At 33.3% G+C, this 17,339-nt stretch overlaps 1 protein-coding gene across 7 annotated transcripts; it reads right to left on the reverse strand.

Annotated features, from left to right (window-relative positions):
• Positions 1 to 1,650: 1,650 nt before the first annotated feature.
• LOC108319233 (lysine-specific demethylase JMJ13) lies at positions 1,651 to 15,198 on the reverse strand. 7 transcript variants are annotated; one of them, XM_052874184.1, is made up of 12 exons: positions 14,762 to 15,198; positions 13,899 to 14,652; positions 12,972 to 13,320; positions 9,972 to 10,128; positions 9,666 to 9,885; positions 5,553 to 5,606; positions 5,396 to 5,475; positions 4,672 to 4,949; positions 4,147 to 4,542; positions 3,162 to 3,541; positions 2,798 to 3,076; positions 1,651 to 2,427 (listed from the first exon to the last, which is right to left on the reverse strand). In XM_052874184.1, exons 2-12 carry the CDS (start codon positions 13,899 to 13,901, stop codon positions 2,104 to 2,106), a joined length of 2,520 nt encoding a protein of 839 aa, XP_052730144.1. In that variant the 5' UTR covers positions 13,902 to 14,652; positions 14,762 to 15,198; the 3' UTR covers positions 1,651 to 2,103. The 7 variants fall into 7 exon arrangements, with proteins under 7 accessions (XP_052730144.1, XP_017405776.1, XP_052730150.1 ...); XM_017550287.2 differs by lacking the exon at positions 13,899 to 14,652 and having other exon boundaries at positions 14,762 to 15,197; XM_052874190.1 differs by lacking the exons at positions 13,899 to 14,652; positions 14,762 to 15,198 and adding an exon at positions 13,535 to 13,867.
• Positions 15,199 to 17,339: the final 2,141 nt, after the last annotated feature.

A 17,339-nucleotide genomic window follows, 5' to 3' on the forward strand; every position in this document is an offset into this window, starting at 1 on the left:
ACTTTTTGTTTGTTTGGACTCACGTACAAAAGTGAGTAAAAAACAAATGAAAATAAGTGAAAGTCAGAAGTAGATTTTATTAGTGTGATAAAAAAAAATAGGTAATATAATAAATTACAAAAACACTTTTAGTTTCATTTTAATAAAAATGTGTATGATTTATATTTTAAAATGGTTAATTATAAATTAATTAATTTATATAATTAAAAATAATGTTTACATTTCTTTTGTTGATAACATCTCACAAAATTCAATATAACATTAATTTATCTTATTAATATTTATTCTTTAAAGAAAGAAATAAATATCACTAATATTAAATTAAAATAAAATAAAGCAGAGTGATTAAAAATTTAAGATAACTTATATAATTAAAAAATATATGTACTAAAATATTTTTATGTCACTTTTTTTTATCAAAATTAATTTTTATATTAATTTTATGACATTTGTTTGTTTAGATTAATATATCAGGTTATATAAACATTTGAGAGGATTTTATGAGATACGATGGCTTTAAAGATTATGCCTTCACCCACAACCATAATTAATTATGATCCTCTTCTACTATATTAACTAAAGCATGTCCTTATAAAATTAAATTAATTTGCATGTAATTATGAAATACAATTAATTATCTCCTACTATACTGACTAATGCATATATTTATAAAATACAATTTATTTGCATGTAATTATCAAATATAGTTAATTTCTAATAACAACAACTATATCAAATCTTTCAAATTCAATTCAGAGATATTGTCCCAAAATATTAAAGTTATATGGTTCAGTTCAGTACACCAATTTAAAAATTGTAATTGAATTTATTTACAAATTTATTTGGTTAATTAATATGTTAAAAGTTGCAAGTTAATATTTTTCTTATTATAGTCACCATTATAAACAAAAAAAAATCGCGAAATTGTAATGACATGACAGTTTTTGTTTTATTTAGTTATTTAATTATTACTTTGTAAGTTTGAGAAAATATAATTTGTTTTTACTTGACTTTCAATCAATTTATGTATGACTTTCTTATTATGTCAAAAGGAGAAAGTTAATATCAAACACTTCATAATTATAATAAATAAGAATGACAAAAATTTACATTTAGAGTGATTTCATTAGTAATTAAGTTTATAGGCAATTTGATGTTACAATATTTAAATTGGTATAATGAACAACATTTTTCAATTTAAACATTAATAAGTCTCTGAATCATTAGGATTAAAAATTAATTATTTTAAACTTCAAAAATTGCATTCATTTTTGTGAGAGAAAGTGTGCAACTCATGACATACACCAAGATATAAGTCTTTACCCTCTTAAAGAATCAAGTTCAAATAGATCACAAATATCGTAAGCTTAGTAGTTATAGTTGGAGTTGCAATTGAAAATATATTAGAAATTACTTCACCGAATCACTATAACTTCTTTCCATTCCTCTCCTTTTCAAGTATGATAAAGGTCTTGTAACAAATGATACAGAACGACATAATGAGAAATTAAAGTGTAATCAATATTTACGACGACTTCCTCTTACTAACATCACAAAAACTAACATTAAAAGTATCCTAATCGTCGACAACGGTGCAAATTATATTACAATCAATAATGGGCGAAACCATAAAAAAGAAAAGAACACGAATTAGAAGAAATGAAGAATTTCTCTGAAGTTTATTCCAGTAGTCCTAAGTACAAGGCTACAAAAAGAATGAATGAACGTGGACAACGGCAAGAGGCTAATGACCTGAATTGAGAAAACAATGGGGGAGGGGGGGGGGGGGACCAGAGTCCCTAAATTGACCTAAACGACTCATCAGAAAAAAAAATGATCATTTACATTTAATTCTATCCTCTAGATCTCCACCAAAGCTGGAAAAGCCTTGACCTGAGAACCCAAAGATCACCTTGTCATGCAGATTGCCAAATGTCAGGCCTGCACAAAGAATATGTATTCTTCTCTATTTGGTTAACTATTTTACCATTGCTTCCAGGATTTTGCCTGTTGTTAAGAAAGCCCATTTAGCTTTAATGAAGTTAGTAAAGTAATACTGTAGATGGTTCTCCATTAAGTAATCACAGCCAACAACTTAAAAACTCAATTCAATCTGCTGTTTAACCCCATAAATGAAGGGTCTCGAGCTTTAAGGCGCTTTGGAGCAACCTCTATGGAATGCAGCAACCTATCTGTCCGGCAATGATGTCGTCGTCTATTAACTTCCCCATTACTTCGCTTCTTATATCTTACGGATACGGGAATGCTATTTCCCCTTGCAAATTTGTCCCTCGAGGAAATTTCGCCATTATTAACCTTATGACTAACACCGTCACTATATTTGTAACTCCTTTCCTTTCTTTTTCTCATATCTACTTGTGGCACACTCCTTCCTTCGTGAAGGTCTTTCTTCAATTGTTTGAGTTCCTGCTCATATACATACAGTACTATATGTCATCATGGAAAATGCATTTGTGCAGAAAGAAATATAGAGAATGCTGAAACCCGGAAAGGTTAAATTCTTGGCTAGATCTTATCTGCACAAGATATTGGGACTAGACCACTCAATCTTTAACATATTTATACTAAACAAATTCACATAAATCCTTGTGTCACAATTATTTTACATTTAGGTAATGTACTCAATTGGTCTGCACAATTATTAGAATAAACAACAGAATCATTCACTAACGAAATACCATGATGATTTTTTATTGGTTGACATTATAAAAACTTATAGACTGACAATACATATCTAAAACTCATTTTTAGAAATAGTTCAAATATGTAACAATACCTGCTGTCCAGAATTTGTTGAAAACGTAGCACCTCTTATATTTCTCCTATCTGCCTTAAGAGAAGAAGGGCGCTTAACCCTAAAAATCCCTGAATCAGAATCGTCACTCTTGTTATCCACAATAAGCTTCTTCTCTAATCTACGCACATTACCCATAGATTTATTAGGGCATTCATACTGAAGAGAGGATTGAAAAGACTCAGAAGTATCATTGGATATTCTTTCACAATTCTCTTCAAAATCAGGACTGCCTAATTTAAAGTTAGCATTCACCTCATCCTGCAATAAGGATACGGAGAAAAAATGACTCCTGATGCAGGAGTATGCAAATGATAATATCTTAAATCCATAGACAGTAACTTACGATATTGGAAGCAGAGATCTCAGGAGGTTTGGAAAGAGAACATAGCGTAGATGAAGCAGAAGATACCTCAGGTCTTGAAACAAATTGACTTCGCATATGCTCTTGATTGTTTATTGACAGCTTTGAGGTGGTACAAAAATTAGCAATAGAATCAAATTTCATCTCACAATACGGTGTATATCCATTAGCCTCAGCCATCTGGAACATGTTCGACAAAGGGCATGAATAGATATTTTTTTCACTTTTCATCTCCTTAAGTATCTCTTTCAAAATTCCATCTTCCTGCTCAAATCTCTTGGCCGCAGCTTCCATGTCTGGAGTATCTTCCCTAAGATAAAGTGTGCGCTTGGTCCCACAGGTGAAGTCAAGAGATTCTACATCTAGATTATCACATTTAAAGACATTAAAAACACGAAAATTCCATCACTAAACAAGTTGTGCATATTTTAATCAAATTGAAAAGTGACTTCATTACATATTTAACCCCAAGAAGAGAAAAAACAAATATAATGCTTATCTTATTATGCACAATATATGGAATGAGGAATTGACTAGTTATTTAACAACCAAAAATATATACAACCAAACCTTTCCACCTACATAGGGTCGACTAAATAAATTAAATACAATAGAGTTTAATCATAAATTGTGGTTTTTATAAAAATCATTGACCTTACAATCTTTCTTGACAGTCTAACCTATAATTTTTCTCAGTTCTTTGCCTGTAGCAATGCGGCTACCCTACATCTGATCTACTATCTCCTGACTAAGTCGTCTCCAGGTCTTCTCCACACGTGTCCAAACTAGCCAAAATTCTACTATTTTTTAACAATAGGTTATTAGGTTGCAGCCCAACTTTCTCTGTAATGCATTCGTTTCTAAACCTATACTGGGAACAGAAAATGATAAATCAAACAAGCACTTCATTACCTAACTTGAGAAAACTCAAATGATCTATTAGTAAAAAGCATTCACAAAAGCTTACCATGGCGAAGGCATACTGGGTGCAGGTGACATTCACAGTCAACATAAGCTACATAGCAGTCCCGTTTGCAGAGGCTACAGAGAATTGTACCCTGAGAATGTGAAGAAACACTTGTACAAGCCCTTGATTTCATTAACAGCCAACGAGCGCAATGTTGAAAGCGCATCAAATTAACAAAAGAAATCTTAACACAATCACGAGATAACAACTCTTCGGGGAAAATGTCTGAATCTTCAAGTCTTAATGTTGCATACAGAAGCATTGCTTCTTTGCATAAAAGTTCTTCATGGGGAAGCAAAGGATCTCTGTGAAGAAGTGCATATCTTTGACTTGCAATAGCCCCTAGAGGAAACCAATCACCAATTGCAAAATTCACTGCTTCTCCACAGTTGAAGCCTGAAATTTGACGGAAATATATAAATTATGTATTTGATACAATAAGTGGGTTGGACTATGGGTAGGTACCCCAAGTTTAACATATCCTTTGGAACTAAAATGTACTGAATATATACAAGTAAATCTTACCATGACTAAAGCCAGCATGATATGCTCTGGGGAAAGTTATTACGTAATCCCCTGGATTTTGAACAGCCTTGTAGACAGGGACTTCATGCTCCAACAAAATATCTGGTGGGAACATAGTTGTTTTCCCCAGGAGAACATCAAAGGCTCCATCTTCTCCACCAGTTGACAAAATATCATTAGTATACACGTGTTGTCTCACCACCCTTTCAAATTCCAATGCTGCGTGACCTGGAATGCCATACCAAGTTTTTGATGCTCCACAGTGATGATAATTAACGCTGTCATAACAATATAAATATGATTAAATAAACATGCAGCAAATGCTAACCAGTGCCCAAAGTTTTCAAACCTATAAAGCTTTTATAAAAATGTTACTGATGCACCATTACCATGATTTCCAAATGCTTGTTGCAATTAATAGAATTTAATATTAGTATTTTAAGATTCTTAACTCTTGAGAATTGTAAATTTTTTTGCCTCTTGAAATTCCTGGATTAAAAGTAACAAAGGCTATATATACGAGTGACTTCATCCATTTTGTAATCATCAGATTAATAAATCATTCAGATTTCTCCTTCAAATCTTTCTACTTTCATGTTGCCCAATTTTTGTCTTTTTAATTTCTACCTGTTACTCTCTTATCTAGCACCCTTCAAGACACTGGTTAGCAAGACCCTTAGCATTATTAAGCCTGTGATGATGTTATGTAGTAAGCAACATTTACCTGTATAAATAATGATCTTCCACGTGCCAAGCAAACATGCTAAACAGCATTCCAATGTATAGCATGGGTTCTGTTACTCCCTGGAATAAAGACCCTAAATACGTTATTGACAACTATAGACATGGGTTTGGTCATTCAAAGAAAATAACTGTTATACCGGAATTGATGTTTTCAAGAGCCGCAAAATAGACTTGGGCAACCACGAAAATTTCTGAGATCATAGAAAAAAATGTACTTCACCAAGTTAAACAACAATACACTACTAGATCACATTTACAAAAAAGAAAACAACGAAAAAAATCATATCATATTCCAACAAATAAAACAAAAAATCTCACTAAAAGTGCCAAAAAAATTACATCAACATGGACAAATTGAAAAAGTTTTACAATAGTAAACAGGGGGCATTGCTTGGATGTTCATCACCCAAGCAACCCAAGATGAATGCTCAAAAGGAGTGGATACAACCTTCTTTATAAAGGCTGCTGAGAGGTCCAAGCCCAGAAGTCACAAGGTTTACAAAAGAAAAAGGAGAGATTCAGCAATCATAACCCTGATATAGATAGTTAAAAACAACATTATAAATAGGGGATTAGAAGAGAGAGGGGGAACATATGTTTTTTTAGAGTGTTCTTGGAACCTACTGATGAAAGGGTGTAGGGCTCTTGAAATCCCTATAAAGCTTGCCAAATTGGCCAGGAGGATCACCAATCAATTCTCAATAAAAATTCCTTATTTTTATTCTTAATTCTTCTTTTTCTCGTCTAGAACCAATCACCTGGTATCACAACTCCCAATTCAGGAAGCACTATTACAATATAACAACAAAGACAAGAACAAAAACACAACAGAATTCCCTACAAAAAGTTATCACGGCTACCCAGGAAGAGCAAGAAACTCAGAATTGCAAGATGGAAGGTTCAAGAAGATGGATGGAATTCTTGAAGTTATAAAGTAGATGATGAAAGATAAATTAGAGGAATTATAAAGGTCGTAGGGAGGACTATCCTGAAGCAGAGGGGGTTTGGTCAAAAGACCCATCCGATGGTGGAGGACCAGACAAGTCGAAGAAACACCAGATTCTGATGTTCACGGGGAAGATGCTTTTGGGTGGCTGCATCTCCTGGAGAAATATTTGAAAATTGAGTGTCAACCAAGAAGAAAGGATGGAGGTAGTATTATTTGCTATGGAGGGAAGGCACTAAGTTGGCTCTGTTGGTAAGAGTCTAGTAACTCATCCTTCTCGGGAAGCACTCAAGACAGTGATGATTCAAAGAATTCAACCCACTATGATACAGAATCATTTTGAACGCTTGTTGAGCCTGAAACAAACATGTTTGGTTAAGGAATACATCGAGCAAGTTGAAAGATATGATGACTATTATACTTGCTGTCCAAAGGTGGAGACATTATCTTTTGGGCATCACTTTATCATTCTTATTGATCGAAGGAGCCTTAAATTTCTATCATGAGATTAATAGGGGAAAAGGAAAATAAGTGGGCTACCAAGCTAATAGGGTGTGATTTTGAAGTTCATTAAAAGCTAATACGGTTACCAAGCTAATAGGACATGATTAAAGAATAAGTGAGTTATATCAAAGCTGATGTATATATATGTGTGTGTGTATGAAAAAGGGAAGATTAAACTTATAAGGGAAAGTCATATCCTGTAACACTCAATCCTTAGGCTAGGTACGTACACCAAAAAAGTAGCTTTATTAATGTTGTAAAATACAATAGAAATGATCATTTTAACACTCCACCTCAAGGTGGAGCATGTAAATTGTATGCACTAAGCCTGAAATATATAAACTTAATTTCAGGCCCTCTGCAGGACTTCGTGACAATATTTGCAAGTTGCTTGCCATGATAAAATGACAATTGGCGTGTTTGGTACTTTCACGGAACACGTGACTGGGGCTGTCTAATCATCATAATACAACTTCATCTGCTCAACTTCACAGGATTTCAACTCTTAAAAGTTGTTTAATCCACACACGTTCAAAACTAGCTAAGCCATAGATCTATATTCAATTTCTGCACTGGATCGGGCAACAGTTTGTTTCTTGCCCTTCCAGGAGACCATCTTCCCTCCAATGACAACACAGTATCTAGTCTACTCTCAATGGGACAGCCAACCCAATTTGCATTTCTATAACCCTATAATTTAAGTATTTCTTTTGTCATCATACAACAATCCTTGTTCTGGTTCTCACATCTCATAGCATTGATCCTTACAGCTAGCAAAGTGGCTGCTGTTTTTCTCAGAAATAGTCTAACTGCATGGTTTCCCTGCCTCTATAGTTAAAGCCGGAATCAAGTTTTCTTAAGCAGATACTCCATGGTGTTGCTTAAAGGAGCAGGAACACAGTTGAAATATAGCCCAGCTTATCATCCTCAAACAGATGGACAAATGGTCATAATGGTTAAGTTGGGCATGGTTTTGGTTCAATCCAAATTATACTGATATCCAATACTATTGAAGGGAACTACAATCCATCCAAGGTTGAGGAAGTAAATCCGTTAGTGCAGCAACGAGATAAATTGCTAGATCAGTTAAGTTAGTTTGAAAAAACCCAAGACCAGAATTGGATACATGCCAAAAAGCACTGAAGAGATGTTACATTTAAGGAGGGAGACTCGGTTTATCTTAAGCTACAGCCTTATAAAATGAAGTTCTTGGCTAGGAGACCCAATGTGAAGCTGAGTCCATGCTTCAATGGCTGTTATCAGGTAATAAAAAGTATAGGAGAAAGAAGTGACTTACTGGTTGCAGCTGTCCAAATCCAGCTGAATTCACCCAGTTTTCTGTGTCTATTTATTAAAGCAATCAGTGAAGTCACATGTACAACCCCAAACTCTTCCAGCTATGCTGATTGAGGAACAAACATTGGAGGGTCAGACAAAATCGGTATTGAACATCAGAGAAGGTTCATGAGAATCATTGGAAATTTTGATAAAGTGGAAGAAGACTCTAGCGTGTGAGAACAGTTGAGAACCAACATCCAGAATACAAGAAGCATTTCCAGAATTTCACCTTGAGGACGAGGAGGAGACTGTAAGAGAGGGGTATTACTAAGAAGCAAAGGCCCAAAATTTATAAGGTGCATAAAAGGGAAAAAGAAAAGCGGGATGCAGGGAATCATAACCCTGATTAAAAGAGGAGAGGGACACAAATATTTTTGGAGTATCATAGAACCTAGTTGCTGGAGGATGCAGGGCTCTGGGAATCCCTGTAAAGTTAGTTTCCTTTATTGTTTTCCCAACCTTATGCTGCTGCCAAATTGACCAGGAGGATCAGGAATGAATTCTTAATAAAAATTCCTTATTTCAATTCTTAATTCTTCTTTTTCTTGTCCAGAACCTATTATTCCCACATTGCACTCCTCTGGCTCGCATTACATATTGTACATTGTTTCCAGGATAGGCAACCAAGGTAAAACTAATAAATAATACATAATGACTTAATGGCCCATAAAGTCAATAAATGCTATTCATTCCCATTTCATCAACCTGAAACAGTGGCCAATTAACTGACAGAATTAACAGATACAAACTTTCTAAGAACAGAATTTTACAAAAATAGATTACAGTAAAATGTACAAGAAAATCAGAAACATTTTTTTTTTCTAGAAACACTACATTTATTTATTGACAAGGTTATCAAATTCGAGAGTTTACATCGTGAGAGTCGAGTATACTCGACTCGTAAACTCAACTCGAAAACTCGTAAGAGTTTACTTCAGATAAAAAAAATTATATAAATAATATCTTAATTCAAATAAGTCTACAAAATTATATAACTTTAAATAAATAAAATTTATAGTTATATTGTTCATAAAAATAAATATTGTAAAACATAAATACTTGGATTATTGTCATTAATTTTGATGCATTTCATTAAATATATAACTTTTAAGCTCGCAGAATCGCTCCAAACTCGCGATTCTACACGATCCTACCGATTTCACAGTCGATTCTATCGAGTTTACTTTCGAGTTAACTCGGAAGCCAGGTCTGGGAACGTAAACTCATACGAGTTTACGAGTTAACTCGAGAGTTTGATAACCATGTTTATTGGAAATATTTTGTTTGATTGTGATTCAGTGAGAAAAGAGCAATTAAGAGCTATCACAAGGCCGTCGAGTTAAAGCAAGGACCAAAAGCATTTTATTAGTTCTAATTACTCTTCTGTAAAAAAATAAATGAGAAGTAAACAAGGAAAGGAACATAACATTTAAACAAAAACAAAGACTAGTTGAATTAAAACCTTCAAATTCCATTTGCTGTTCCCAAGTTGATCAGAGGGCAAAGATGAAAAGGCACTACCATCAACGTCACATGCATATTCAACAGTTTCCATCTTCCCACAACCAATTTCACTCCAAAATTCTTTCTCCAAGTATGAGGCAGGAAGACATCCAGCACTGCAATATCTTTGAGCAAAAGACTTGTTTGCCATCTTTTCAAAATCACGAAATGTATAATCTCTGAATTATTTACAACCATATCAAAATCCAGATGTGATAAAGATAATGAAAAGTAGAACAACGACATACGCAGAAAGAAAACTGACATCCCACTCATGAAAAACACCACTTTGTCTTCGGTATCCCATTCGGCAAGACGAAGGGGCTGCACTCTAGTTGTAAACTTGAACCCTGCTTGCTCCCTCATTAAAACAACCCCAGCAGGAACAGAAGCACTCAAAGGTGAAATAATCTTGCATATGCCTGACAGATTCAAATGGAGTTAAGCTTCAATTCAATCACTCAATAGGTTCCTCATAAATCAAATGTCTGATTTCCAAAGATGCACGGCCATGTAAAAGATTTAACCACATCTAAACAATGGTGAAATAATAAACTTGAAGTAAGGGTTAGAGATCAAGACCAACCACTTCATAAAGAGCTACAGAATTAAGAACTTGTAACCTTTATAATCAAAATATGGCAACTGTATGAACTAATTGAATCCCAAAGAAATAAAGTCTATCAGTGTATTTTGAGCTAAAATTAACATATTTTGAAACCATGTATTCAAGGAAACAACTTTGGTTCTCAAGGATACAATGAAGAATTCAAATATTTGGGCTCTAGCGAGCTTTTGAATTTTGAAAGAGCCTTTATTCCACCTCATAATGTTCAAGTATTTGATTTCAAAAAAGCCCAGAAAAGGCTACCACTTAAAATATGATATTTGAATTCCATACTCAAACATGGTTCCGAGGAAAACCAGGTCACTGTTTAAATACTGGGCTTCAAGCACTCCAATTTTTAAGACAAAAGAATATATTTGAATCACACTGTAACATTCAAACACAACCTTCTAGCTTGAAAAAGCAAAGGTTAGTTTTCAGGATTGAATGAAACCCAACCACCTCAAATATCCTCTTTGGACTGAACCTCTAGATTACATTCTTTAAATGTAATCACTCTTTACCTTATATTATCAACCGTAATATAAGTGAACGAAATGAAGAAAAGAAAAAGAAATGAGTTATAAATAAAAGTTAAAAATCATGACTGATGCCATAGGCTATTTGACTATTTGTCTTTCCATATTTACACTAATGCAAAGAAAATGAGATACTATTGAACTGACTTATGAGGTATCAGTGTGGTGATCAAGGGAAAAATTAGCATGCTCACAAAAGTGAAATGTTCATTAACGGTAAGCATACAAAACAAATAAAAACATGGCACTCACATTTTAATAATTTTAAAGGGGTTAGCAGCAGAAGTTTTAGCATGTGAAATTACTACGCTCACTCGAATGAGAAGCGTTCTAGCAAATTAATGAAGTGCTTAAGACTAGTTGAAAGCTAAAGGCACAGAAGAAACCAAAGTCATCTCCATTATCTCTCCTGTTGCCCTCATTGGAAAGATACATGAAATTATAAACAAGAGATGGACTCAGATAACGTGTTCCAACCGAAGTGAACAGCAGGATAGAAAAAAAAAAAGAATAGCATAGCTTCCAAACTATGGTGATGAAGGAAATAAAGACTCATTCAACACCACTGAGGAAATCACAAAAGCTAAAGTACTTGATACTCAATCAAAAAATTTAGGTTATTTCTCACAAAAAAATAGGGAAAGAATATCTCCACCATTTACCAAAATGGAAAGCTCAGAAAAGGAAAACCAAAATGATACAAACAGGGATATGAAAAATGAAGTACCCACCAAAGACAAGAATGAAAAGAAAGCAGTAGTTAGACAAGACAATGGCATTATTTATTTCATAGAATCCAACCTAGAGAATCTAGATTCTCAACAAAGATTCGGTGAATAGCAAATGAATTTAAATTGCATTTGGTTCAATGGGATTAGACAGAAGGTTTTCAGGTTTCATGATTAATGAAAAGAAAAACAAATTTGGAAAATGATGTTACTCTTTTGAAAAGGAGAATGATAATTGTAAAATCAAAAATCAAAATCTTGGCATAATTGATGTAAATTTAGCAAATGTCACTTGTACTTCTCATAAGTAGATTTCATCTGTGAGTTCGCTCAACTTGCCATATATGAGAAACTGTCATATTTGAAACTTTTATAAAAACACACTAGTCAAATGTACTATTGAATGATACAACTAATATACTATTTATATAAAAAAGAATTAATTACAAAATAGGAGAAGAACATGTGTGAGAGGAAAAGAAATTCTCAAAAACCATACCAAGATAAAAAGGAAACAAAAACCTAAGAGGGGGAACATTCAACTCCGTACGCCAATGTCGGTAGGCATAACCTTAATACATTATTAAAGAAACAAAGATGAAAATTTCCGAACACAGTCCAAATATTCAACCGCCGTTTGTTCTACACCATTTTCACGTAGACCTTTCATGATGGTATTTTGTCACAAGATCATAATCTTTCACTCTCAAGAACAAAGTATGGTGCTGAGATAGGGTTCTTAAGGACTTCTACTAGAAACAAGAAAAAAGCTTAATATTTTCTATTATCTCATCTCAATGAGTTAGATAGATACATAGCATGCAAGGAAAGAACTTTCATTTCTAAGATGTAACTTCAACTTTCTTTTTCCTAATTACTAAAATCTTCTTCTTGTTTATGCGCCAATAAAAGAAGTGAACGATGCAGCAAGCAACCTTGGAGAATGGGCTCAACATTAGCAGCAGGTAAAAGAGAAAACAAAATTGTAAGATAGATGAACTAGGGTCTTCATGCGCACGTTCGTGAAGGTAAATCCGGTTTCTACCTTTATTTTTGAACAGAATGAGTTTTATGATTACTGACTAATAAAAACCAACTGATCAGAATTTATTATTCTTTCAGTGTAAAATATAGTTAAACTAAAATAGATGATAGAATATCAACTTCAAAAATGAAGACATCTAAGACCATAACTTTGCTGTATAAATGGCTAGTTTGGAATATACACTACCCTCATCACTTATCACGGTGAAGGTTCTCATCAGCTTAAGAAGTGATACAGGCAGTGCAATGCCGGTCTTATACATCTAAGAACCCTAGTTAACCATATCAACTCAAAATCTTAAATTGAATACAAAGTAAATCATAGATTCAATAGGGCATACTCATACCATATTTAGAAGCTTCGGGAGCTATTCTTTGTAAATAAAGCAAGGGATCATCAAATTCCTCCTTTGTTGGATAATACACAGGACACTCTGGAATTTTCTCAGTCCATGCCAGATCACTTGTGTCAAACTTATCCACCTTCCGCCGGGAAAAGCTACTTGCATCACCAGGCAACCTCATACCATATGATGCAGAAGTACTAAGAGCATCTCCTCCACTTCTGTTCATCATGTTAGCAATGTTTGTTGCTGTGGCACTGGCAGTAGCAGATTTCGCTCGCTGAAGCCTTTTCTGTTTCAAATATTCTAACCCATTTCTAGCTTCCATAGATTCACGTACTCTTCCTCCCACCTATTATTGTTTTCATCATTTAACAGCCAGATCAGCCAGTAAGTAAATAGGACATACGGTATGCACAAAAACCACAAGTATAGAAACAAAGTGAAACTCACGAGTTTCATCTACTCACAATAGACTGACAAAAGATATAACAATAAAAGCATCACTGGAAGTCTGAACTAAGGTGAAATAAGCTAAACAAAGCATTGCACTTTAATTCACTAACAATAAACAAAAAGAGGTGTCAATGCATAAACCACTTCTGATGCCTCAACTGTCTACTTGGACAAATAGAGAGAAAGGAACGTTCTTCAAAACATAAACAAGTTAGGATTTTAACCCTCTTGAAGTGAAAAGATTTATAAGATGAGAAAACACGTACATCCACCCTTACTTAAAGTGATTACTGCTGAGGTACTTTAATTCAAATCAATACATACTGAATTTCTTACTTTGCATACCTCTCCACTTCAAAAGTGTCCAAATCCAACAAGTTAAAACAACCCGACCCCACAAAAAAATGTATTTTAAAAGAAAAGAAAAAAAAAATCTATGGACCCGGGGAGTGCTATGTCACTCTGGCATATTACCATTGAGGAGTCAACAACTAGATGCCTCCTCTGTGTGTTGTGGGGCAATGAAAGTCATAAATAGAATGAAAGAGTTACGTCAGAACTCCACCCTGGGCCAAACGGAAGTCATAACTTTAAGTACGAACCGTTAAGACAACAAAAATTGACCCACCGACTGAATGACCGCAACGCCGACTTGGAGATTTTGTCAAACAGAAGCATTTGAATTATATCGGAATTTCGCGAAGCGAAACCCCAAATATGGTTAACAGAAAATTATTTTTTAATTAAACATATATGAAAATTCAACGTAAGCACGCGCTGAAATTCGAACAGTGTCCTCTTCTCAACATCATCATTCCCCCCACCTTAAAATAAGCCAAATAAACAAAAGGTGGTATCGAACATCTTCACGGAATGCAATGAACCAATACAAGATATTCCAAGAAGAAAAGAACTTCTAGACAAAAACATTATTAATCTATTAATCCTTGACAGAACATAATCCTCTAAATTCCTATTATAGAAAGACGGGGAGAAATAACACACGAGTCCCTTTCTCTTATTTTTATTTTCCTTAAAAATTTCAGAGACGAATTCCGAATCTCTAACCAAATAGAAAAATTAAAAGGCAAGAAGTGTACAGTATATGTAAAGAAACACAGGAAAAATCAAATTACGAAGTGATACTGGAAAAATCATATTCACGGTAACATAAACAAAGCACGATCAATCGAGACCGAACCGCCGGAGATGGAACAATGCCCGGGATCTGAATGGCAAGCCAGAACAAAACGCACATCACAGAGTTTGAATAAATGTAGTTGATCAAAACACCAAAATTACACAGAAGAAATGTCCAGAAAGCACGATCGACCTACCAGTCCATTACGAAGTCGCTCCCTATAACGCTCCGTCTTCGTTTACTCGGAAGAAAAACTTCACACAAAAAAACAATGAAACAAACACGAATCCAAATCGCCGAGTCAAACCCTAGATCACCGTCCTGGAGACTAAGACCGACTCGTGAAAGATATTCAGCCTCGCCACATTCTCCCAAAACGGCGAGTAGAAGGTATAAACCAGGTCTCCGAGAAATCCAAAGCCTTCTACAACCAAACTTAGCAAATTGTGAGATAATGTAACCAGCTCAATCAGGAGGCAACATTAATCCTCCTCATAGCGGCGACAAATCGCCGGAAATAGTATCAATTTTCCGGCCGGTGAAGAGGTTTTCAGGCGAATGAGAGAAAACAGTCGGTAAGAGAGAGAAAAGGAAAAAGCCAATGCTCAGAAAACCGAAAAAGCAAAGAGAGGGACAATTAATTTATAGTTTTATTATAATATAATATTATTATAATATTGACTAATCACGGTTTTCCTTAATTTAAATAATCTCAGACGATAAATGTGAGCACATAGCGGTAGTTGCAAGGTTGGTACGGTTCAAACAAACAATTTGCCGTCCAAAACGCGTTTCTGAAGAAATACGATGAAACGCGTTGGCGTTTCGCGTCATCACGGCACTACCGTTATAATTCGTGACATTTATTGGCGCGCGGGTAATAGTAATGGTAGCCTAAAGGGTATTTTGGTAAATCTATATTATGTTGACACGAGGCTAGCATGGAACCATTCAACGACCCGTGTCTTAAAGTGTAAGTTACAAGATTCTTTGAAGTTTGTTAGTTTTTAGGATTTGACTCTTGTAATAATAAATATTTTGTATGGTGAATGGGTATAATCGAGTTTATAATTCATATATTTTTTATTTTATTTTCAACGTAGATATATATTAATAATTTGACTAACTATTTCATGATTATATTTTCATATGTTTTTTTATTAAATGATAAAATGGGTCAATTTAACTTAATTAAGTTTTTCTTGTATTTATCTATGGGTTGAATTGAATGAGAGTATTTGTTTTAGTTAGAATAGATTGAGAGTTTTATCTACCCTCCAATGAATAGAGTGACAAATTAATTACTTTTAGCTATTAAATTAGTCCGTTAGTATTGATAATTAAAATTTATAAATATTGATTATTTAAGTCATAGTTTTATTATATATTAGCATTCGTTAAATAATGTAATACAAAATCTTACGTAGACATCTTATGAAGCTGATATTCATTCATAGGACCTGTGAGAAGTACATAGGCTTATCCATGCCCCCGTTGACAAATTTCCATGTCATATTCATCTAGATAAATCTAAGAACCTTTTTGTTTTCATACGATGATTAATCACAGTAATGTCTAGCAAGTCTCTTCAAGTCTCTCATTCATATCTAACTTAAATCTGCACTTTTCTATCATTAATAAAAATATATATTAACTCTTTCTCTTACTCTCTTGACTTGTTTTTCTTATACACGAGATGAATATCAATTTTTCTTTCTATCTTCATAATTGAAATAAAAATCCATCCTCATTCATATATTAAATATAAAATTTGAAATTTTTGTCTCATCATTATTAAATAAAGACTATATTCACACCTTTTCTTTTATTATTATAAATATTAATTAAATATTTTTTTATAAAATATACAAGTCAATATAAAAAATATGATATTATCAAATATTTAATATAAAAAAATATATGTTTATTTAAAATAATATAAAAATTAAATAAAAGTGTTAAATAACACTGTCAAATAATACTAAAAAACAAAAGTATCAAATATGAACCTTAAAAATAAGTTATCAAATAAAAAAAAGTTTAAATAAGTTTAAACGATAATGTGAAAGGTAAGATAAATATGTATATATTCATCATAAAAATAAGATTTAAATATGATTAAATTTCACATTAAAAAAAGTTTAAAAAATTAAATATTATCCATATATATATATATATATATATATATATATATATATATATATTCTCAATCTATAAATTAAGAATTTTTCATCAAAATAAAAATAAATTAAGATAATACTCACATACACAACTTCATTTGACTTAAACTCTATCTCTCCTTCCTTTTCCACTTAAATATATGGACCAAGGTTTCTAACGTTAGTCTACAATGGTCTTAACATTCATCTTAAATTAAATATTATATTTCTTTCATTAAAGTGACATTTTTTTTTGTATTGGGTGGATTAACCCAATAAGGAGTTTGGGTTAGGTCATGATTCTAAATATTTGGATGCTTTGACTTAACACAAGGGTTGACAGAAAGCAAGACATCCATTTCACCAAATGCCTTAACTAACATGATCTTTTTCCAATTTTGATAGTGTGGGCATTGTCTTGTTTGACGTTTAGAAATCAACAGAATCTATGTATTTTGCAAGCATGCTTCAAGAGGTAACCCTTTAAATGTAAGAGACTCCGGTGTAATGTATGGTTTTTAAAATGGAAGTATTCCCACTCAAGGTTTCTTTGAAATTTCAAATTTTACATTTTGAATCCCGAATACCTAGGACATTATTCATATCATTTCCTCA

The sequence above is a fragment of the Vigna angularis genome, chromosome 1, assembly GCF_016808095.1.
Source record: "Vigna angularis cultivar LongXiaoDou No.4 chromosome 1, ASM1680809v1, whole genome shotgun sequence".
NCBI classification, from domain to species: domain Eukaryota; kingdom Viridiplantae; phylum Streptophyta; class Magnoliopsida; order Fabales; family Fabaceae; genus Vigna; species Vigna angularis.